Here is a 23,162-nt window from a genome sequence, read left to right as displayed (position 1 = left end):
CAGGCGTGTCCCCCTGCTTAAGCCAGTACATGTCCAGGCCCGTCTGAAGTTTGCCAGAGAGCATATGGATGATCCAGAAGAGGACTGGGAGAATATCATGTGGTCAGATGAAATACTTATTTTCCACCACAATTTACAAATAAATTCTTTAAAAATCCTACAATGTGATTTCCTGGATTTTTTTGCCTCATTTTGTCTCTCATAGTTGAAGTGTACCTCTGATGAAAATTACAGACCTCTCTCATCTTTCTAAGTGGGAGAACTTGCAAAATCAGTGGCTGACTAAATACTTTTTTGCCCCACTGTATATGAATGTGAAAACATATGCACATAAACAAGTTATAAGACCAGAGTGTCCTAGAGAAGGCACAAATAAACCTCAAATAAGAATTTCATTGGACACATGAGTATACAGACTTAAGTGCATCAACATTTTTGCAGGTTTTCCAGGAAAGGACAAACTCTAATGTGACGTTAAGATTGTCTTCAAAACTAGCTTTTCTTTTTTATTATTATTGGGACAGATACTGATGTTTAGGTATCAATCACAGCAAGAAAAATTGACGAAAAAGATTTAGATATCCATCTTGACTTCACACATAATTTAATCTAATCTAGTCCGCCTCAAATGATTTACCATTAGTCATAAGTGCAAAAGATTTAGTACAGAGCATTGGATAAATAAGTGAATATAACCTTGGAGGCGGAAGATATGAAATTCACAGCCATACTTGCACTAATGTACAAGGCTGCACTTTAACTAAGCAGCAACCTCCAGTCTAAACATATGAGTCCAATGCAGAAGTGCTAAAAACTGCAATTCATCAAGGATCTGCTTGAGGCTGGCTCCAGAAGTACCGGAAACCACATACACACCAATTCAAAAAAGACGATCTTTACAGCAGAAATAAACATGTTTACAGCCTGGTACAAAAGACGAGTGTAGTCTGGATAGCTCATTTCTCGATTGGCACACACTGTACTGGGGCCGAATTTTTTCTAACGCGGCAATTTCGAAGATATTTAGATTATGAGTCTTCCAATGAGAGGCACAGCTGACTTGATTGACAGGCAGGAACACTGTAGCTGTTGGCTAGGAGGCTCAAAGCCCGCCTCTTTACATCACAATCGCTCGACAGCAGCAATATGGCTGCCGCCGCCGATTGGCCTCAAAACAGCTCTTCAGAAACAGATGAGTGACGTCACAGATACTATGTATACTAAATGCTAACATCAGCGTGCTAACACATTCACAATCATGTTCTCATACTAGCAGGAAGTTTTCTTTTAAGTGATGTCGGGTCTTTTTGAAAAGCTCATTGAGTTTACCTTTTTTTTTTTTTTTTTTAAGTAACTGCTGATGTCAATATTTTTGCAGCAGGGGTGGGTCCAGAGAGAGGCAGCCAAGAGGCTTTGAATCTGATTGCCCCCCCCAAAACCTTAAAACAAGGTAAGGCAGAACTTATCTTCAAGTCAATGAATTTGACCATGTTGCAAGAGTTTTACATTTCCTTATGTCTGTACTTTATGTTGTCACTTTGGACATATGCCTTCTTTCTGAGTCCATGAAGAATTATGCCAGGAGGATTTAAAAGAGGGCACTCTGTTGTTTTACATTTTAAAGTAAAAAACAAACAAACAGGAATATAACATTTGTATTGTGAACTGATGTTTGAGGAAATAAAGATATACTAAGTAGAGATAGAAAGGTTAAATAAAAGTTGTTCAATCATGAATGTGCTCACACAGCCATCCTGATATGAGTCAACGCTACAGTTGGGCCTCCCTGGTAATATAAACAGGATCTGCCCGTTCTGCAGGAAGTTGATAATAAATTAGGGAGTGGACAAACTGAGCTGAAGACAACAGTATGCTAATGCAAGCGGCCAACTATACACTACACTTTTCAGGTATTGTGTACCACTCTCTGAAGGACATATGACAAATTCTACCCCTGACAGAAAATGACAAATATGATAAAACAGTCTTTCTCACTGCTGCTCTAAAAGCTGTGATATGAAAGCAGCATGATGTATTTCTATCAAATTGATCTTGAGATGCTTTTGAACTCTCTCCTTATGAAGAAAAGATCATCTTCACATGTCACGGTGCATTTGCCTGTCAAGACACATTAAGCACTTTTCAGCAGTATATACTGCAAAGCTCAACTATCTGGAAACCAGACAACATAAAGGAGGGAAGTGAGGATGCAAACACCTCGATGTGACTCGGGTCAGGGTTTGTCTGATGGAAACAAAACAAAAAAAAAAAAAAAAAATGTGGGAGAAAAGTGAATAACAGGCAGAGCCCCCACCTCTCCCTCTGAAAGCTGTCTGCTCAGTGACTCACCTGCAAAGAAAGAAATCATACTTATGCTTTGATTGCACAAACTGATCCTGCATTTACTGATTGCAACCGTAGACTATATGTAGGATATTATATATTATTTATTTATTTTATATCATTTGATAGTCTATGATTGCAGCATTAACTCCAAAGGCTTAACAAGCTACATACTGAAGTGATCTCCTTGACAAACAATTCATTTGCAAACATTGTATTTAAATATGTGAACCAGATGTGGCACAAGACCCAGTGGGATCAATCCATCTGAATCTGAATTTCATTTGACTTTATTCTATTTTAACCGTCTTAAGAAATATATTTTAAAATACTTGTATTCCTTTAGAGTTCTTTTAGGGGAATTTTATGTCTTTTAAGATATGTTTTATTTCTTTATCTTGACTTGTGTGTTTTTATGATCTGCCTGTTTTATTTTGCTGCCCATGCAAAGCACTTTGTAACCTGGTTTTGAAAGGTGCTCTACAAATAAAATTCTTCTTCTTCTTCTTCTTCTTCTTCTTCTTATTTGTCTACACTCTCATCAGAGATGAAAGTGTCTGCTGTAAATCTAAATGTCTGTGTTTGTGTGAAAAACAGACAAAAATGTGATAACTTATTAAAGATACAGCTTCTTTTGTGTGCAATATTAAAACATTAACTATGTATTTACACACAAAGAATAAACTCCTACAGCTTATTACCCACTCACTTGTCCCCATACTTTATTTTTCATTTAAAGGGCATCAACTTGTTTTGGCACTTATAGAACAACTTACTGAGAACCAAACAGCAGCTTGGAAAGAAGATCACAAGTTTCTGCTGAGATGGTAACAAGGCACTAATAAAGGAGGATTTAACAAGATGTCCTCAATTATATTTGTCCTGACGGTGGCTCATATGAGGACAGAGGGGGTCTAACGTGAGACATCAAAAATTATCTTGTTGCTAAGGAACTAGCCATGGGTCTGAGTAGGATCTAAAGACAGGGCGCTGTGACAAGAATGAGTCAGTGAGAGCAAACAGAAACTGTTTCACATCTCCTTCACAGAAATATGAGAACTATTAAAAGGAGCGCAGCAGGGGAGGTCAAACATGCAATGTGCAAATAATGAGGAACAGCAAGACTTGAGGACACTGTGAAGAAAGAGGAAATAACAGAAGTGAAAATAATCAGCGGACGGGAAATGTAATCGAGAAGGTGTTGGATATAAACACATACACAAGTCAATGGTGTACAATATGATCAGAAACTTTATTAGATCAAACCCTTGAAGATACTATAACAGCATTTAAAGTTTTTTTGCAACAGCTGAGCAATAAAAAAGACTTACAAAAGATTCTTATGGCAACCACCTCACTTAAGAGACACATCATAAATACCATAACACCCCCCCCTCAACATCCTAATACACTTAACTTGATAGGATACACATTAAAACTGACATTCATACCTACACACGTTGCATACTTGCTATTTCAAAACCACCCTTAAATTTAAATAAGTAGTATTCATTAATAAATATGAAGTATTTTATCAATACGTAAGTTCTTTAAGGAAAGATTTCATTAGTGATGTCGGTTTGTATGTGCCCAAGTAAGAAAGACTTCTAGAGGTGCAGAATATAAAAGATCATGACACAACAGAAACACTTCATAAGACAAACACAGAGATTTAAGAATTCTTCCCCCACAAGGAGGAAAGTCAAATGTATAAATATGATACTTCTAAAGTGCATCTGTCAAAGACTTGTCCAATGAAAAGTCATAAGCGGTCCTTTTGAAACAAACAGAAATAACCATCAAAACTAAAAAGTAGAAATGTCTGAACGTGCAGCAGATATATTTAGTGAAACCTACCTACATACATGCACAGGGAGTTTTGTTTTCAGGCGAAGAAAAGGAAAAAGTAACACATAAAAAGAATAAACATCTTCACATTGTCAAGAGGTGATAAGTAGCTCTGTGCCATTTCAGTCTTCGCTTCTTTGTTCACACTTGGCTTTTACAGAATATCTTATTTCATTTTAAGCAAACTTGGCAGATTAAAAAAAAGAGCACACAGTGGTGAATAAGTTCCTTCTTCCTCCTAGAAAAGTCACAAAGCAGAATCTCAACTGTTCAGTCAAGATTAACCTGTGGTTGGTTCAGGCCGTCCCTTCTGAGAGGTGAGGGTTGTTGGGTGTTGGGTGTTAGATCTTAGGCAGCTTGGGAGCACTGATAAGAGGGTTGGTCTCTTGCAGGAATCGTCGTCCCGCGCTCTTGTAGTCAAACGTGCAGTCGTGCGTCTCTGCGTAGCGATGGGTGGCACAGAAGTTGTGACCACATCTGAAAGATTACAATGAAAACAGTCTTGAAAAAATACTTTATGTACACTACCGGTCAAAAGTTTTAGAACTCCCCAATTTTTCCACTTTTGTATATAAATCCAAGCAGTTCACATCAATTGAATAGCTTTAAATGGTAAAAAAGTAAGTGGTGAACTGCCAGAAGTAAAAAAGAAAAGGTAAGATTACCCAAAACTGAAAAAAGAATGTACATTTCAGAAGTATACAAAAAGGCCTTTTTCAGGGAACAAGAAATAGGTTGCTGTTCTGCAGCAATTGATGTTAGTCAAGCCTTGAAAGTTTGTGCTACCAATTCTTACAGGTGTCCAAACTGTCCTTGATTACTTCCAAATCCCTGTCTGCATAAAAGTATTGTTGGAACACACTGTGGTACCATACCTTCAATTGTTTATTTGTTCAATGTTTTCATTTCAGAGCACAATAAGACATTGAACTGCATAATTTTCAATAAAAAAACTGGAAAAATTGTGGTGTTCTAAAACTTTTGACCGGTACTGAATATTCTATACAGTTATATATGTTCGGGGCGCTGGTGGCCTAGTGATCTAAGCGCCCCACATACAGAGGCAACAGTCCTAGTTGCAGGGGTCGCTGGCTCGATTCCCGACCGGTCGACCATTTCCTGCATGTCTTCCCTCACTCTCTACTCCCCATATTTCCTGTCTCACTTCAGCTGTCCTAAGGAATAAAGGCAAAAAGCCACCCCCCCCCCCAAAAAAAAATATAACTATACTTTTATATGTTCATGTATTCATTGTGTGTTACACAATAGACCTTCCAGTAAGTAGTCTTTCAGTTTCAGTATGAGTTAAAAACACTGCTCCATCCTCATGCTTTTCAGCTGACTCAGAATGTCACAATTCTGCTTCTTATTTTGAATTCCTAATATAGAGGTTGTCTCAGACTGAAAGCCTCTTTTTGTTCTTTAGTCTTCCTTTCTGTAACAGACCATTAGTGCAAGAGCTGCACTATTTCAGATGTCTAATAAATTCCGTTTAGAAGCAGTGATATTGAGTAAATTATATGAGTGATTTAATCACAGATCATTGCCACTTGACTAAACTGGTATCACTTAGGTCTTTGAACACAGTCGGCGGCTCTGTTTTAATGGTTCCACCACTTCAAGGAGCTGGTGTTAGGGTATTAGAGTTACACACAGTTGCATCAGATGCAGTGTGTGCACGCTGGACAAGGCCTCGGGAGAGAGCGACTTGATTCAGATGGATGTTGTTGGGAGAATCTTTGATAATGTTAACAACTTGTGGCAGAACAAGTGGTGAACAGAGACATGTTTCCACTTGAGAGGTGCTGAGAGACAAAATGATGAACTAGGAAAAGACTACTTTCTACTAAAAGGGGTGCTTCAAGGACGAGAATGAGAAATAGGGAGAGATTTGATTAAGAGTCGGGCAGTGAGTGTGAGTGAGAGCAGCTGGAAACGCTGGAGGCACTTTATACCTGCACTCGAAGCTGGTGGCCAGGCCAGTCTTCCTGCCACAGAGGAAGCAGTGCTTTGAGCTCTTCTTCTTGTTGCCTGTGGGAGCCTTGATTGGAGGTAGGTGGTATGTTGGAGTGCCTGAGATGAGACGAAACATTTGACTGACTGTGTAATGAAAAGGTTTTATTATTGGTTGTTTTCAATTTTCAAATGACATTTTGACATTTTTTTTTTTAAATGCTGCAAAAAATAAACAGAAAGCTGTGATTTCAACAACTGGTTAGAAGCAGATAAAACAAGGTGGTAGCTAAGGGTAGCATCCTCTGAAGTCTGAAGAATAAGCTACACTTGACACTGCACTGCCAGTCCAAACAGAAAGAGTAGAAACAAAACAAGCGGCATTGACCATCTAACAGAGATACAAGAGAAAAATGGTGGGAATGCCTCAGGAACAGGGATGTCAACAATTAATCGACTATCGATTCATTGATTGTTAAGAACTTACTCGAACACATTTTTTGTTTCGATTTTCTATCACGTGGAACAAACATCATGTGGTCTCATATTTCGTTCAGCTATCAGGGAGGCGTTTTACGTTTAAAGCATGTTTCGATGTGAATCAGCTGACTAAAGGTGTTGCGCACAGCGGAGACGCTCAGCTGGGGGCTGCAGCTGAGTGACAGGTCTCTTTCTTTCTCCGCCGTCGGACTGATTATGACCTGGTTGCGCTCCCGGCTGGCACCTAACCACGCTCACATGCTTACTTTTCTCAATAAGAACGAGTAGACAGAAAACTGGACACTGTGAGTGTAAAATATGTTTCTGTTCAGTTCCCTTCTTGCAGTAAATCCACATGTTGTAGTCTGAGCCTTCACTTTTATGATTGTACGCAGAGAATATGAGCGTGCTCCACACGTTGATATTCAGCGTGTTTAACATTTTGAACACCTCAGTATGATCTGTAGCTGTTCAATACTGTCAGTTATATACATTGTGTCGTGAAGGAAAGTCTGATTCAGGGGAAAAAGGTATTCTACATTGTTTTTGACAGAAAACTTTGACATTTTTTTAATGATTAATCGATAACTGATGGTTAACATTTCCAAAGATCGATCACGGAAAATACTTGAAATTCCCATCTATACTCAGGAACCATTCATATAAGCTAGTATAAGCCATGTTTAATGCTGTATAGAGACACTGAAAAATGAAGGAAATGATTGAAATGCATGCAGGAGGGATTGACATTTCATTCATGTGATCACTCCTATCCCATCCCACACATCAACTGGTTTTTTTTTTTCTGCAGTGTTGTACAAGGTGCTCGTCAACAGTAAGTGTAACACCCACAGGGGATGCCGGTCAGCTCGGCCCCTTTGTTGAAAAACCAGCTGGAGAACCAGAACAAGAGCTAGGATTTCACTGCACTTTCACTTTTGCTTCACTTTGTGTTCTCAAACCTCAAAGGGGCCGAGCTGACCGGCATTCCCCCAGGGCAACTATTAACAAGTACCTCAAACAAACCCACTACAGAAAAAACACCTGCAGCGAGTCCAAAACTTTATCACAACATCAAAAAAGGTTTTTAATCTCTGAAATGTTCCTCACAGCTTTTTAAGGAAATACTCAAGTTAATCTCAAAACACATTCATGGGAGCGTAAATGCTGTGTTGGATTCGCATCTGCATACACTGCAGTCTCACTCTTTCCTCTTTCCCCCTCTTTTTTCGGTTATCTTTTTGTTGTTGTTGTTGTTGTTGTTGTTGTTGTTGTTATCCCTATAATGTATTTATTGTATAGGGCATGTGTGGGGGGAGACATGCAACAAAGGGTTGTGGCTATGTGTTGAAACAGTGACCCCCTGTGACAAAGACTGTAGCCTCTGTGCTTGATAATTTGTCAAAACCAGATCTGTCACTGTAATTATGAAGCCAAAACATGTTATTTCAAATAATCACATGAGGCAGGTTAATTACAGCTGTCTCTGTTCAGTTATTTTACGTGTTTTTCTTTCAGGGATGTCAAAGCAGCCACTTTCAACGGCTGTCGGAAGTCAAAACAACCGATCTAAAATCATAAACTGGGGGAGGCCAGAAAATACTGAATGCTGTAAAGACTCCAGTTTGGGTTGCTCAGAAAGCTCATCAGTATTTCACTGGTTTAGATTTGTCAGAGATTCAGTTTAAAAAGCAGAAAGGGTTAACATTTCATGTATGATGTTTAGTCATTTCTGTCACACAGTACCCACAGGAAACTCATTTAAAACACTGTCAAATTCTGTCTTTTCTCAACAGTTTCCATTTCCTTTAAATTAATTTGTGTGTTTGAGTGTTTCATGATGAAGTGTACATTTTGAGATAAATGATCAATTAAAGGAGATGTTCAGAGCAGTAATTGTAGATAGTTGTCAGCCAGGTACATTTCCTTTTCAATAAATGTCATGCTTTGCCGCCTGAACGCTGGCATCATTCTAGAAAATAAGTCGGGGAACACAGGTTTATGTCAGCTTGTATCAGTGATAATTGTGTCTGTGGAAGCATGAAGCCCAGCTGGGTTTGTGAGCTCTGTAGAAACAGGCACACACAGATAAAACTGACAACTCTGCCGTGAAGGTACAGGAAGCTCGCTGTCAAGCAGCTAGGAGCAGGATTAGATTCATTTTTTGTCCAGTTCACGTTAATCTGGTGTCATACGGGTTTACAGAGAGTTCAGGTTTATTCAGACCAAATCAGACTCTCAACATGTTCTTTAACACGTTTCTTCTGTAATTTGATGACATCTCATGACGCATTATCCCAATCAAGCTTTCATTACTCCCAATCCTGATCTGCCTCATTTAATGAGGATCCAAACAGGTCTTTTATGTTCATACAGCAGCACTGTCGAGACAACAAGAGAGAAAAGGTGACTTCTGATGAAGTTAATCAGTGTGTTTCATTTGCTGTCAATGTTTTATGATCTTTATTTGACTGCTGACTGTTTTGTTTGTGTTACCCTGCACTTTGTCACTCATGACAAAGCACAACAGGATGCCTGTGAACAAGAAGAACAATGGATTTTCTTTGACAATGGATCTGCACTATAAACCAGTTTTAAAGACTTTTGCCCTCCTTCAAAATTGCAGGGAAAGTTTTGTTCAGAGAACCACGAGGAAGTCACTGACCTAAGGGAACAGTCTTGCGTTAAAATAGCTGGATCGGTGCCAACGTTCATGGTGATACTTTGTCAATTAACAAATGGGACTTGTATCCAAATGAACACTGTCTCCATTCTCCAACACGAATGACTTCCTTCCTGAAGACTCTGAGAAATGATACCAAAATGCTGGACTTGTAAACTAAACAGTTTGCAAAATCTACATCTGAGGAAATCAAAATTCATCTAGCTGAGTAATGAGGAACACTTCTGAACACAAACAGAGACCTTGTGTTTATCAGCCTCACAACAAACTGCGCACCTTCAGTTTCTTTTTGTATGATCAGAAATAGAAATGATGCATCTGCTGCCTTTTGATATCCTTTGAGAAAAACAACGTACAAGTCTGCACTTAAGAAAGCAAAGTATGAAGGATAACAACGTTCAAAACAACTTCAATGTGAAATACTACTAAAGAACATCGCCTGCTCATAGTGGCCAACACAAAGTATATCATGACAGAACTTTCGCATGGATTCTACTCAGACTAAAACTATATATGGCCTGATTGAGGAAAGTATAAATGATGTCAGATATAGACAGACATCTGGGGACAAATATCAAGAGCTGACACAAGCTCACAGAGTAATAACTGAGTACTTAATATAACAACATCATCAAGACAACAACAGAGTGGACTAAAGGGACTGTGTTTGAGTGGCCCCTTCAGAGTCCACGTTTAAACCTGACTGGAAACAGAGAATGTTTCAGTGTTTCCTCATAAACTCTCAGCACTTAAGAGAATCTAAATGGGGGAACGGGAGGAAATGCCAAAGTGTAGGTGTTTAAATCTGGCACAGGCAAACCTGAGAAGAACAAAAGTTGTAATTACTGCCAAGGGAAAAAGAAATATGAATTGAGTACTATGTAAATGAGAAGATTTCATAGTTCATTTTTAATAAACAGACTGCATGAGTTCAAACAGGATTAAAAAAACAAGCTCCAGGGGTTAATTAATCTCTTTTGAACACCACAGTCAGCATACTTTGTGTCTGTTATTTGGGAGCCCACTCAAACACATCTCGCCCCGACCACAACAATTATTAAATGTTCAGGTTTGGTTTTTTACTTTTTGAGAAAATGCAGTTAAAAATAGAAATTAAGAGGAATCATTGATGTTTGTCGGTCTGTTCTGCAGTCAACCCTTGAGTCTTTATTAGGGAGGTAAATTTTAAGTATTTTCCTTGATCAATCTTTTGGAAATGATAACCATGAATTATTGATTAATCAATAAAAAAAAGCATTATTCTCGTGTCAAAAACAAGGCCAAATAAGTTTTTCCCCCTAAGTTTTATTCTCTACAGCAACAAAATGCATATTACTGACGGTATTGAATACGGGTACATGTTTAACACTGATTATCAATGATCAGGCTCATAACAAAAATTCTCCACGGACATAGTCTTATAAAGTGAAGGCTCATAATACTAACAGTAAAGTACTTCAGACTCGCAGTGTCCAGTTTTCTGTCGTTCTTTTTGAGAAAAATAAACGTGTATTCGGTCAGGTGTCAGCCGGGAGCGCAACCGGGTCATAATCAGTCCAGAGGAAGAAAACATGCTCAGACGGCTCGGGTGTTGCAGGTCTGCAAACATAGCGTACTAGCAATTCCCACCAGCCTGGGAAAGCCTGTTGGCTTTGTATCCAAAGGTGGGAAATGTCCTGTTTAAAGTGGTAAGCCTTCGTGTCTGTGTTGTTGTTGGGAGCAGTTGCGCATTGATCCTCTTTAAAAAGTGCATGTGGAGACCTGACGCACAGCCACAGCCGCCAGCTGAGCGTCTCCGCTGTGTGCAACACCTTTAACAGCTGATTCACATCCAAACATGCCTTAAACTTTAAACACCTCCCTTACAGCTGAGTGTAATATGAGACCACGTTTGTTCCATGTGATAGAAAATTGAAAACAAAAATGTGTGTTTCGAGTAATTTCTTAATCAATTAATGGATAATCAATTAATTGTGTACATCCCTAGTCTTTATCAATACATTTTGGGTCTCTCGGAAACTCTGATGCTGTTAGAGTAATATTGGAAAAATGAGAACAGCACAACTTGTTCTATTGTCAGTACAACCAAAGCATATCAGTGGCTGACATAAATAAGTGAGTGTTCTTGTGTGCACGCCTGCTGCCTTCTGCAGTTGTAGCATTAATGAATATTTAAAACCCTTGCGGTGCTTTGTTGTAGCTCTCTTACAACATGCACTGAAGGCTTTCACATAACAGCATCCTCTCTGTATATGACTGCTTCTTTCAAGAACGGCGTTATAGTTCAGAGCCGTTTGGCACACTGCAGCATGGTTTTTAATGGTGCAGTGCTTCCTGAAATCATGACCGTGTTTGTGTGCGTCTCCCTTACCTATTCTCCCGAATGAAGTCATGGCTCCCCCAGCTGATGCAAGAGTGTTTGTGGCCTGAGAAAATAACAGCAATATGAAATATTTGTACAGCAAATCAATGACAATATTGCAGTGCTTTATCTTGAGAAAATCTCAAGGCTTTAGAGGTGATGTGTTGAAAACAGGCTCTGAGTATTCAGTATTATGAGAGAAGTAATGACTAACTTTAAGTCTCTTGGAGAGAAAACTATCAAAAAATCTTAGAATGACCACAGGTAGAGTAAAACAGATTTGAGAGACCTTATTTTTCTAACTGAAGGAGGAATCATGAAAAGATGGACTTTGATTGACATTACCTCTGCTTTATACATTATATTTAATCTGCTCTCCATCAATCATGACACAAATGTGAATTTTACCTTGTGTTTCTGAACTATTAAACAAGACAGTGACAATTCTTTGTGTGTGGTGTGTCCGCTGCAAATATGACTCATTTATATATCAAGGTTTTCTGGAAGTCCCTCCACAATGTATTCATTTAACTTTACATCCAGTGTTTGCCACCTTGTCACGAGTCAATGTCAAACAGAGCTGAACTTCAGAATTCCAACAGATTGTTTTTAACAGAGGAGCATTGTGGGTAATTTATTTCCTTAATGTTTGCCCTGGAGATACTAAAAGCCAGCCTCCTTGAAGAAAACCTCTTGACACCCTGATGAACGTTTCTTATTCCTTTATGAAAACTGAGTTAGATCTTGAAATTTATCCAAGCATGTAATCCCAAATATTTCAGAATTCAACAGGAGCGAAAACGTGTGATTCAAAATCCTTTTAGACCAGTTTAGATTAATAACCTGACAGAAATAATATCATTAACTTGACTAATTTAGTCATTTATATGGCATCTGTAGTAAAGAGAATTTTAAGTAGACTTCCTACAGCATCTTCTTGTTGAGGAGAGCAGAGTGGTGGTTACTTCACCAGTCACATCTCAGTCTGCAGAAAACATTGTGTGCAGACTCAAATAAATTCTTCCAAGACAAACTGAACTTTGAAAAGAGATCCACAAATTCAATTTTAAAAAGCAAATATTGACATGTATCTGTACTCACCATGAAAGAGGCTGCTGCTCGGCGCGAAGGTGACATTTGTCTGAGGATATCATCCTGAAGGAGCCTGTTGGTTTGGATGGGTTGCAGTCTGGAGCTGAGGCCGCCCTGTCCTGAGGCTGTAGCAGGAGGGAAAGTCAGTGCGAGTCCCAGACTCTCTCCAAAAGCATCCCTGCTGTGGCTGCTGTCTGAAGGCCTTGTGGAGAGAGAAGCCAAGAGCTCGGTGTTGTTCACAGACCCCAGTGGCTCCTTACAGGCTTGGTTCACCATCTGAGTGATGCCCCTCGCTTCCCTTTTGGAGATAAGCTCTGGCCTCTTGCCAGGTGACTCCACTTTAACACCATGAAGGCGTGGAGGATAAACCAATGAACTGGTGGAAGGGATAGGGGACATGTTCCCTGGTCTAACTTGTGCTTGAAGGTTGGGCTGTAAACAGGACAGAGTGGAATCAAAAGGTTGAGGCAGAGGCCTGGTGGAGGAGGATGGGGAGGTGGGCAAGGGAGAGGGGGGGCTGATGTGAAATGACGTGCCAAGCTGAGTCCTTTCAGCTCTGCTAGTGAGAGTTTCATTTGTCCCAAGCATCCAGGTACTCACGGGGGAAGGGGGGAGCGGCAGCTGGTGCTGGGCTCCAACTGTGAGGGACTGGTAGCCTCCCTCTGGCTGTGTGGACACATCCAAACTCAGTGGGTCTGAAAGTTCCCCAAACTGAGCTCCAGGTTGTGATGGCATCACCAGCCCAGCAGCTTCCTCCAGCAAACCAAGTCCCACTGTCTCCACTGCTGGCTCAGAGGGGTCGAAGGTGGCCTCGGGGTGTCCCCTGATATACAGTGGAGGGAGCTGAGGGTACACACAGTCTCTCATTAGCCGGGTGCTGCCGATGTCACACTGTGTAACTTTGGGAGGGGGTCGGATTCTTGCAAACTGGGGACATGTCTCCCATGGTTCCTCCTCCTGAAGCATGTAACAAGAAGGCGAGGAGAAAGAGGGTGGAGGTCTTCTGGGGATTGACAAGTGCGCAGAAGTCGAAGCAGCAGAAGAGGAGGAGGGGAAGGGGTCTATGGATTTATGGTCAGGGATTGGAGGTAGTTTTGCATTAGACTGCTGAGACTGGTTGATCTGAGCAAGTGAACGGAAGGGGCGATGGTGGTGTCGTGTGATAGGTGGTCCAAGAGAGCCACCGCAGGGGTGAGGGCTGACAGGGGGCCGTGGTTTCATCTTAATGGGCTTTTTGGGCTGGAGAATGGAGGGACAGGAAATTCAGGTTATACCACAGAAGCCATTTTTTATGAGCATAATAGAGATGAAGGAGCCACTGCAGTTTAATGTATGGTAGGATCCATGTCTTATTAACACATGCAAAGTGTTCATGGTAGTTAGTGTTTGGTGTTCAGTGTTTGGTACAGTAACACTATGTTATGCTAAATGGTTGCAGGCTGACATTTTTTAGCTTAACAGACATAGTTTGAATCTCAGACGTGATTTCAGCTTTTGTAATGATGAAAAGCCCTGATACGAAAATAAATGCCTGAAGATTCATATGAGCAGAGTGTTCATTTTTTAAATGAAGATGTACTATGAAAAAACAAAACTCTAGGCCACATCCTCGCTCAGACAGGCAGTTTAATTTTCTGAAGTAAAAGTATCTGTGAGCCAACCTTCTTGCTGAGGTTCATGTCCTCCATCTTAGCCTTGAGTAGCTTCATTTTACTCATGGTGATGGAGTTCTCATGGCTGTGCTGAGCAGCTGCTGAAGTCGCTCCTTCCTCCTCCTCCTCATCCTCCTCCTCCTCTGCACACACATTGTACACCGAACCGCCGCCACTAGAAAATATGAGAGGCGGAAACACTCTTCCTTTTAGTAATCCAACAAAGCGGTTTGCTTAATGGCAGGTTCTTTCGTGGCTCTGCTCACTTAACACTTGTTGCTGCAATGTACACGTAACATTCTGCACAGATGCAAATAACCACTGCAGACACAGTAGCAGTGCAACGGATCACAAGCTGGTTTTGGTTGGTTCATGGATTAAGGGCCACGGTTCAGTATGGTTCATGGATAGACAAAAACAAGATAGATATTTATATTGCTTTCCTACTCCTTTGCTTAGCCTTGATTCTACCAGTGCATTTCAAAGCACACCAACTCCCACTCTGTCTCTATTACCGTGTGTATTTATTGTATCTCAATGCAACTGCAGTATTTGCGTGAGTGGAGGGATGCTCTGTCTCTGACCAAGGTGGAAGAGAGGACCAACGCTAACACAACAGACAGGCGTCCTTCTCAGACTCTTATTGGTTTGAAGCAGAGGTGAGCGCTTAAAGAAACAGTAAAAGCTAATCACATTGCACACGTTGATGATACATTTTCCACAGATCCGTGGATCATACGCTGGCCACACCGTGTCAAGGACCAACCATGGTTCACTCATCATCGTTGCATCACTAATTAACAGTGTTAACCACTGAATTTCACACTGACTGAATGATTGAATTGTTACACTTTATAACTGCACCAACGTGATTAACACATTGATTTATAGGTATAGAATCAGATAAATGTGCTAAAAACTGTTGTAGACATTTAGTCAATATTCACACCTGAGAGATTCAGACAGAGGGGTCAGAGTCCCGTCTCCTCTGTTGACCACTCTGAAGAAATTCAGCTGGTCACCCTCACGGTAGACCACAAACGTGACCTGTTTGTTGGACGAGGTTTTCTCCCAGCCCTGCTCCTTTGTGCTCTCCATCAGGTCAGCCACCTCTTTGACGGGATCCTCGAGTGTTACTGATAAAAGAATGGAGCAGGAATCGTGGTTAAAATAAAAAAAGCAGCGACATCATCGTAATCCCTCTCTGCATAAGGGAATTAAATGATATGCAATGTAAGAATTGCTGTAGTATATATTGTATAGATCTTTTGTCTTGTCCATACCTCTCCTGGTGTTAATTGGGCCAGCCCTCATGGATAAGATGAGTTTCAAAGTGCAGCCCTCTGCAATGCTGCAAACAAACACACAGTGTTGATCAGCACAGCAGAACAATCAACACTATAATAATAATCCATCCACCTGTGAATGCAAGCCGTCAACATATTTGTATTTAGGGTAAAAAGCTTTCCTTCTGACGCTGTGATCTAAAGTGAACAGCACTCTGAGGGTCAGGATGATTTTCAAGTGAACCAAAGTGAACTACTGGGAATCCCATCTGAACAGTTGTTTCATATGAACAGATGTTTCATCGCCTGCTCCTCCTCTTCGCTTCTCCGACTTCAAAGCATGCTGCCGAATGATAGGCGGGAAGGATCTCACCAGAGGCTGTTCATGTGGAAAATTAAGTGACAAGCATTCATAACAATACCACCATCTGCATCCAGCAGAGCACTGCAGGCTGAGGCCCGCATCTCATGAACTGATGGGAGTGCATGGGCGAGCTCTCTTAATATGACCAGTATGGCCCGGATCAGAAAGAGAGCATAGAGCAGGCTGCAAAGAGAGGAGCACGCCAGACTGCTTGTTTTGTTCAAGCCTACAATTTGAAACAGAGCAACTTGCTGCATTTTTCTTTTGTTGCTAGGCAACCACTGATTCACCTGTCCTTACTCTAACCATGTTTTATTCTGTGAGGTTAAGTCACCGATCTGTAAGACGTCAACTTTCCTTATTTGGGAAAATCTCCAATTAAAAAATGTCAGGGGGTTCCTCAGCTCTGATTTAATCTTTAACTTCAGGTCAAACTGTGTTTCTATTAAACCACATTAACAGCACCTGAAGAGCTTACTGCCTATAAAGAACTACTGCATAACAGGCCCCCTCATGCAACAGGCTTATGTGTGATTGAAGCCCATTTCTTCTGGTTCTTGAACTTACGTAGAACATGTTGAAATGAATAAAACAAGATCAACACAACAGCAAGACGCTATTAAAGTGCAAAGACGATTGTTGCTTATTGTGCACAGCTTCAAACCAAGCGACAACCTCAGGTCTCAAAATATGAAGCACATGCCGAAGTGTTATAAACTGCAATTCATCGAGTCTGCTTGAGGCTGGCCGCAAAAACATCGGAAACCACATAGACACCAATTCAGAAAAGAGGATCTTTGCAGCATTAATAAACATGTTTACAGCCTGGTTCAAAAAACGGCTTGGCTCTACGTAGCTAAGCTCTGTATCGGCACACACTGTACGGGGGGTGAATTTTTTTCTATTGCGACGGTTCAGAAGATATTCAAATTATGAGTTTTTGCCCAAATAAGGACATGACTGACCTGACTACCGGACGGAACACATAGCTGTTTGCAAGGAGGCTCAAACTCCGCCTCTTTACGTCACACTACGCCTGGTTGAGTTCTGCATTTCCAGATTGGTGACATCACGGATACTACGTCCATTATTTATACAGTCTATGCTTCAAACATGAGGCTGGTAACTGCTCTAAAAATACGACTTGACCGTTTGATTTGCTGCAGTGTCGTTGCTCTTAAAGACAGAAAGGACTATGAAAAATATATATACCCATAGTCATGTAGACAATGTTCATCCTCCAGCTCCAGATTGTTCCAGATGAGATGTTGCTGGGCAACAGGGATACCTTTGAAGACAGTGGGGGTGAGGGTAGGAGAGGATAGTAAAGAGAAAAAACAAAAGTTTTTAAAAAATGACTTTTTATATCTTATAGACTCCTAAGTTCATAAATCTGACAGGCAGGGAAGAAAGAAGAGACAGGCTGACAACAGAAGAGAGAACTGAGATGACTCATGTCTGCCCCCTAGAGACTAAACTGTGTAACTGTTGTGAGGGTGAAAATCACAGAACACAAGCTCCGACAGCTGGAACATTAAAAAACATGTTGCCTCACTGTTAACACAGCATCATGTTTAAACACTCACCTTACAGCTAAACATGCTACACATGAAGTTTGACTACTATACGCCTATATTGTATTTTATACTACTGCAATGAGTTCAAATTAAGACCGCAGTAGAGGGATGGAGAGTGCATTAGAAGGCTCTCTAGAGCGTCTCCTTGGTATAAGAGGGAGTGTATGAAGTGTTAGGAAGCTTTCTGAGCATGTGTGTGTGTGTGGATTTCCAGATCCAGTGCTGGAAGTGATCCAGTGTTAATGTGGGAGTAGCGGTCATTTCATCGCAAAGTGGATTTGCTCCATCACAAAACACAAAGGCTTGGCTGCTGACACACCTCCTCACTCACAGAGAGCACAGAGAGGCCTTTCTGAACTAAAGTGAAATCAGGGGAGAGATGTGTAGAAAATAAATCATATCTTGATCTGCAACCTTCAGAGGAAAGCCAAGGTTGGGAACAAAGGGGAAAACTAGCATGGTAAAATGATAACATTTTAATGAAACAAATTCAATACCAACTTATGTACTAATCCTTCACTGAGCTCCAGAACAATGCTTGTTTGTTGTGCTTCTCTTTAGAGATCAAGCAACAGGTGAGCCCACATTAATTATATTTACATTATAATGCTGAAGCACTTACAAGTAATTAAACACCCTGACCTTTTCTCACTAGTTTGCATCAACACATGGCTTGTAAGGAGGTTTGGTGTTGTGATTCACTGACATTTATTAAACACCCACTACTGCAGCACACACTGCTAAAGCACACACTGCTAAAGCACACACCACAGCCTGTGTGCTTTAACTGTGAATTTCAAATCAGAACAAACCATAATAGATTGAAAACTGAAGGTGTACCAAGGGACAAAATTTGACTTTCAAATAAAAACTGATATCCCAGTCCCTACCCATCACTGGCTGAGGTGTATAATTATGGTAGTCTTAGTAAGCAGAGTTGTTTGTTTTTTGGCATCTTTTTCCTCTTCAGCTATGTTAAGCCTGGTAATGAGCTCTGAACCTAAACAACAAAATTCTCTGAGAGGTAGATACAGTTGTGTTAAAAAGACTCCACAGAGCAGAACAACTCAGGAGATAAAATAGACCAAGCTAAGTGATCAAACCAACGATAGAATGTAAATATGACTGATGCATGTAACTCTTACAAGGGACTTCCACCAGATCTGTGTCCGGTCAATCTCCAATCCGCTGCGGTCCGGCTCCGTGCTCTCTCATCCGTCAACACCCACCAGTTGCGTTTTCAGAACGCAGCACGGAGCAGGACCGCTGGACATCTGGAGACATGTGACCGAGGTTGTCTTTATCGGCCTCTGAAAACCTGACCTGTTGACTCCAGGCCTGCCTCCGCTCAAAATGACATTTTGTTGTCATAGTTAAGTTAAAAACGATCAAACAGTAACAAAGAGTGTTTTATTCTGAAAATTAACCGGATGTTTTAATTTTGTTTTGGTGCCTGACTTCCTGTCCTGCTCCATCTGCTCTGTGCTGAATTGATGCATCGTGCTCCAGCATCCACCAAAAATAGAAGTCTTGCGTAAATGATCCGTTGCGTTCCGTGCTGGATCAGAGACGCAGCCGGAACAACAGAGCAGATCCAGTTGCGGTTAACAGATTGACTAGAATAGAAACTCATCAGATCCAGTCCAGTGACGGATCGGAGACAGACAGGAATTTGGCCTTTATCCTCCACTTAAAAAGTAAGTGAATGAACTTGTTGGATTTTAAAGTCTGCACTTTTACCTAATGATGGGCTAAAACAAGCAAAACACACATTAGTGAGAAATGTACCTTCTAGCCTCTGGATCTTCGCCTTGACTGAAATAACAGCCTCATAGGGCAGCACGCGCAGCTCAAAACAGGTCCCTGTCAGGGTCTCTATGAAGAGCTCCATAGTGTCATAGAAAGGGAGCTTATATTGAAACGCCCCCATGCTGTCGTCATTGTAAAAGGGTGGCTCCTTCCTGTCCGTCATGTTTGCAGCTCAGGAGAGAGACTTCAGGAAGATGGTTAAACCGGAGGGCCAGCCCACGATGAGGGAATGAGGGAACGAGGGAGACTGGCTTCACGACCGTCACACATTATGCAGGATCACCACATCAGCTGTGAACAGACACAAAAGCACAGCATGATTTTCACAATGTTTCAGACAGTTTGATTAATTAAGCCTCCTGCCTCTGGGATCCAATCCCTGCACACTGACTTAACCTTCAAATTATATTCTAAAGCTAACTCTGGATAGAAAAGTTTTTACGATAACATCTTGAATTCACTTTTTGAATGACCTTAAAAGAAGTACCAGGTTTCAACTTGACTGTTGAAATAGAAATGACTGGAAATCTAATTAGCAGCGGAGGGGTAGAGGGGGATACATGGGATGGGAGACTAGAGGATATACACATAACCTGTTACATCACACTTGAGTTGGACACTCATCAGGGTAGTTTCTAATCGACACAAACAGGACAAACCAATATTAAATACAAAGTTACAAAAACATCTCCCAGCATGCAAAGAAAGTTTCCGGTGAGACTGGGACCTTTTTGCATTATCTTTTAAATTGAGGCAGCGTGGTTTTGAAGGGCATACTGTATATTAGTGCACAGCCCTTTATTAAACATTCAGTACAGTGTTAAGCCTTGGCTAAAACTCAAGAAGGTCATGTGCATTACATAAGCCCATCACAGGTATGAGGTGTCCTCTGCCTTACCGCAGCCTTCGACTGATCACCTCTTATGTCACTTGTTTTAGCGTGTTTGCTAAGATTGTGTGTTTTGTGATCATGTATGCCTTTGTATGCAAACAAGTTAAGTTTCTGCTGATAACGCCAAGGTTGCGGGTTCGATCCCCGTACGGGCCACTATTGTACTTTTTGGGGCGGCAGTAGCTCAGTCCATAGGGACTTGGCTTGGGTCGCTGGTTCGAGTCCCACAATGGACGAAGTTTGGCAAGTGGACTGGTGTCTGGAGATGTGCTGGTTCACTTGCCTGGACACTGCCAAGGTGCCCTTGAGCAAGCCACTGAACCCCCAACTGCTCGAGGTGCACTGGTTGATGGCAGCATCCTCACTCTGAAATATCTCCCTAATTGCATGTCCACTGCATGTTGGTGCATACAACTGTATGTATATACCAAAAACCTTACAACCTGTAATCCATGGCAGTTTAAACCAGCTATGCTTTTATTTATTCTGAAAAGAGCACACAGATGCTCTAGGCAGACATGCATCTATAGATGTTCTTTAATCTATGGAATAAAAAAGCTGGTTTTCGCAGTTTAACAAAATGACTTATCTTATTATCTCAAGATAACAAAGTTTGTTTATTGTGGTAATAGGATAATTCCCTGGCAATCTAGAAAACAAAACAATAGGCAGGTCATTGTGACAGGCCAGACCACAACATCACCCACATTAATGAGGGAGGTTAGGCCTGTTTCTATGTTTGCTTTATGCCACTGTGGGGATACAAGTTATAATCAATGTTACGAGGTCTTGAGAACAAAAATGAGGCTATCTTTCTATTACAGGAAAACACAGTAGATATGATATATGGATGCATGTCCGGTCAGGCTACCATGCATGTTGAATTTAAGGCAACTGGACAAACTAGTGAAGAGAGCTGGCACTGTGATTGGAACCAGGTTGGACTCACTGGGGGCTTTTGGTGGAGAGATGCACACAGAAGAAGCTAGAGGTCATTCTAAATTACACAGATCATCCACTTCACAACTTCTTTGTGGACCAGAGAAACAGCAGCAGTGGACGGCTCATCTCAGAAACAGAAAATCATTCATCCCTGCAGCCATTAGGCTTCATAACTCTCTAGCCAAAGGGAGATGAGCTGACCGACACCTGAATTTCCTTTCAGGGATTAATAAAGTACATTATTCTATTCTAAAGTTAGACTTTAAGTTGTGCATATGCCTTCTTCCCTATGAGCAGGAATAACAGAAGAATACAGGAGGTTGTTTTACCACAGGGTACCATCAAAGAAATTACGATTTGGGATTCCTGGGTTTTAAACATAATGCTATTATATTGTGTTGTTCCTGTGCGTTTCAGAGTACACACTATTGCACAAGGTGCAACCAGGGGCAACTAATACCAGCCTGACCTTTTAAATTGAACCCACTTCAATGGGCCTGGAATTAAGTTACCTCTAAACACTGAAGGAGGTACACAATGCTAAAATGAACGCTGATTGTTGGCTGTTGAGAGAAAGGCCGGAGATAAACTCATTTATGGACTCCAGAGTTGTCAAACCAGGTCATTGTCTGAAGAAAAGTCTTAAAATAGTCGTTTTACATTCGGCTTTTTCCAAAGTAACTTACATTTACCCTTAACAGTTAGTGGTTGACCGCATCACTATACAAAAGAAGCCACAGGCTAGTCCAGCATAAAAGGGACTAACAAGCTAGCTGCCTGACAACAGTGATGAACACAGATAAAGCAGGGCTAACCGTTAGCATGGAAATGTAGCAAAGTACCTCTCATTTTCTTAAGAATTCAGTTGAAAACATCAGTTGAAAACAGTATTTTCTTGTTTGAGATGACTTACCAGTCTCTTCTGCAGTAACTCGGTCGTGAAGCTCGTCTAGCCGACTCTGCTAACATTAGCTTTGGTTGCCATGTTAGCCCACAACTCAAACAATGCCTTCCTCTCTCGGTGGACGGCTAACAGGCTGCTAGGCTACATGTAGGAGGTCCAGCCTGTTCCCGTCGGATGAAGCTGTCGAAGGTAACAACGAGCCGCATTTCATCACGTTAAACCCTAAAAAGTACACACGGGACAGATGAGACGGTCCACCGTGGTTGGTGGCCGTGGTGCCCTTGTTGGTGACATCCTAGTACCTGTCAAAGGCGGTCGAACAACACCTTTGTGAGTTTGCTTGATTGACGGATATTCGAACCAATCAGCGTCGGGGATGGTTAGTTGGGCGGGACTACAAGAACCAATCATCAACCGTCTCCGTGCATCGTCACTTTCACACTTTCACACCACACTAAGTTTGGACTTCCCACTAAAAGAAGTACCAGTACCTGACTTTACAGTTCTAGGAACTTGTTTCAATTAACTCAGAATGTCTTGTCTTGTTTTCTGCATTTTGACCTTACACAAGTTTACAAATTACACTCGTGCCCTCTTCAATGACTGTAACATATACTGATACTAATAATAGAAATAATATAATATACTTTATTTATATAGCACTTTTCTTAACAAGGTTACAAGGTGCTTCACAACAAAAAAGCAGAAAATCACCAAGCATAAAAAATGGTGCAAACAGGTGGAAGAGAAAAGACAGAAGCGAAACAAGACATCTGAATGCTGAGTAAATTCATGAATTAGGGGTGGAGAAATGCCTTCTTATATAGAAATGTTTTTAGTGAGGATTTAAAAGCAGGTAAGGTTGTGGACTGTCTAATTGTCAGTGGCAGGAAGTTCCACAAACATGAAGCTCTGATTGAAAAGGCCTGGTCACCTTTTGTTTTAAGGCGGGATCTTGGCACAACCAGCAATCTC

The 23,162-nt window shown here is 41.1% G+C and overlaps 1 protein-coding gene across 3 annotated transcripts; it reads right to left on the bottom strand.

Annotated features, from left to right (window-relative positions):
• Positions 1-3,571: 3,571 nt before the first annotated feature.
• Positions 3,572-22,544, bottom strand: zfand4 (zinc finger, AN1-type domain 4). Of its 3 annotated transcripts, XR_004631003.1 has the most exons (11): positions 22,197-22,544; positions 19,429-19,740; positions 17,276-17,351; positions 15,697-15,764; positions 15,363-15,549; positions 14,423-14,588; positions 12,771-14,000; positions 12,598-12,654; positions 11,679-11,733; positions 6,147-6,264; positions 3,572-4,668 (listed from the first exon to the last, which is right to left on the bottom strand). XR_004631003.1 is itself a non-coding variant. In XM_034681667.1 (10 exons), exons 2-10 carry the CDS (start codon positions 19,610-19,612, stop codon positions 4,533-4,535), a joined length of 2,220 nt encoding a protein of 739 aa, XP_034537558.1. In that variant the 5' UTR covers positions 19,613-19,740; positions 22,197-22,543; the 3' UTR covers positions 3,572-4,532. The 3 variants fall into 3 exon arrangements, 2 of the variants coding, with proteins under 2 accessions (XP_034537558.1, XP_034537559.1); XM_034681667.1 differs by lacking the exon at positions 12,598-12,654 and having other exon boundaries at positions 22,197-22,543; XM_034681668.1 differs by lacking the exons at positions 12,598-12,654; positions 17,276-17,351; positions 22,197-22,544 and having other exon boundaries at positions 3,573-4,668; positions 19,429-19,540.
• Between the last annotated feature and the right edge of the window lie 618 nt (positions 22,545-23,162).

This window comes from Notolabrus celidotus, chromosome 4 (genome assembly GCF_009762535.1).
Source record: "Notolabrus celidotus isolate fNotCel1 chromosome 4, fNotCel1.pri, whole genome shotgun sequence".
NCBI lineage: Eukaryota > Metazoa > Chordata > Actinopteri > Labriformes > Labridae > Notolabrus > Notolabrus celidotus.
The sequence above is the reverse complement of the archived record's forward strand: the minus strand, read 5'-3'. Positions and strand labels throughout refer to the sequence as shown.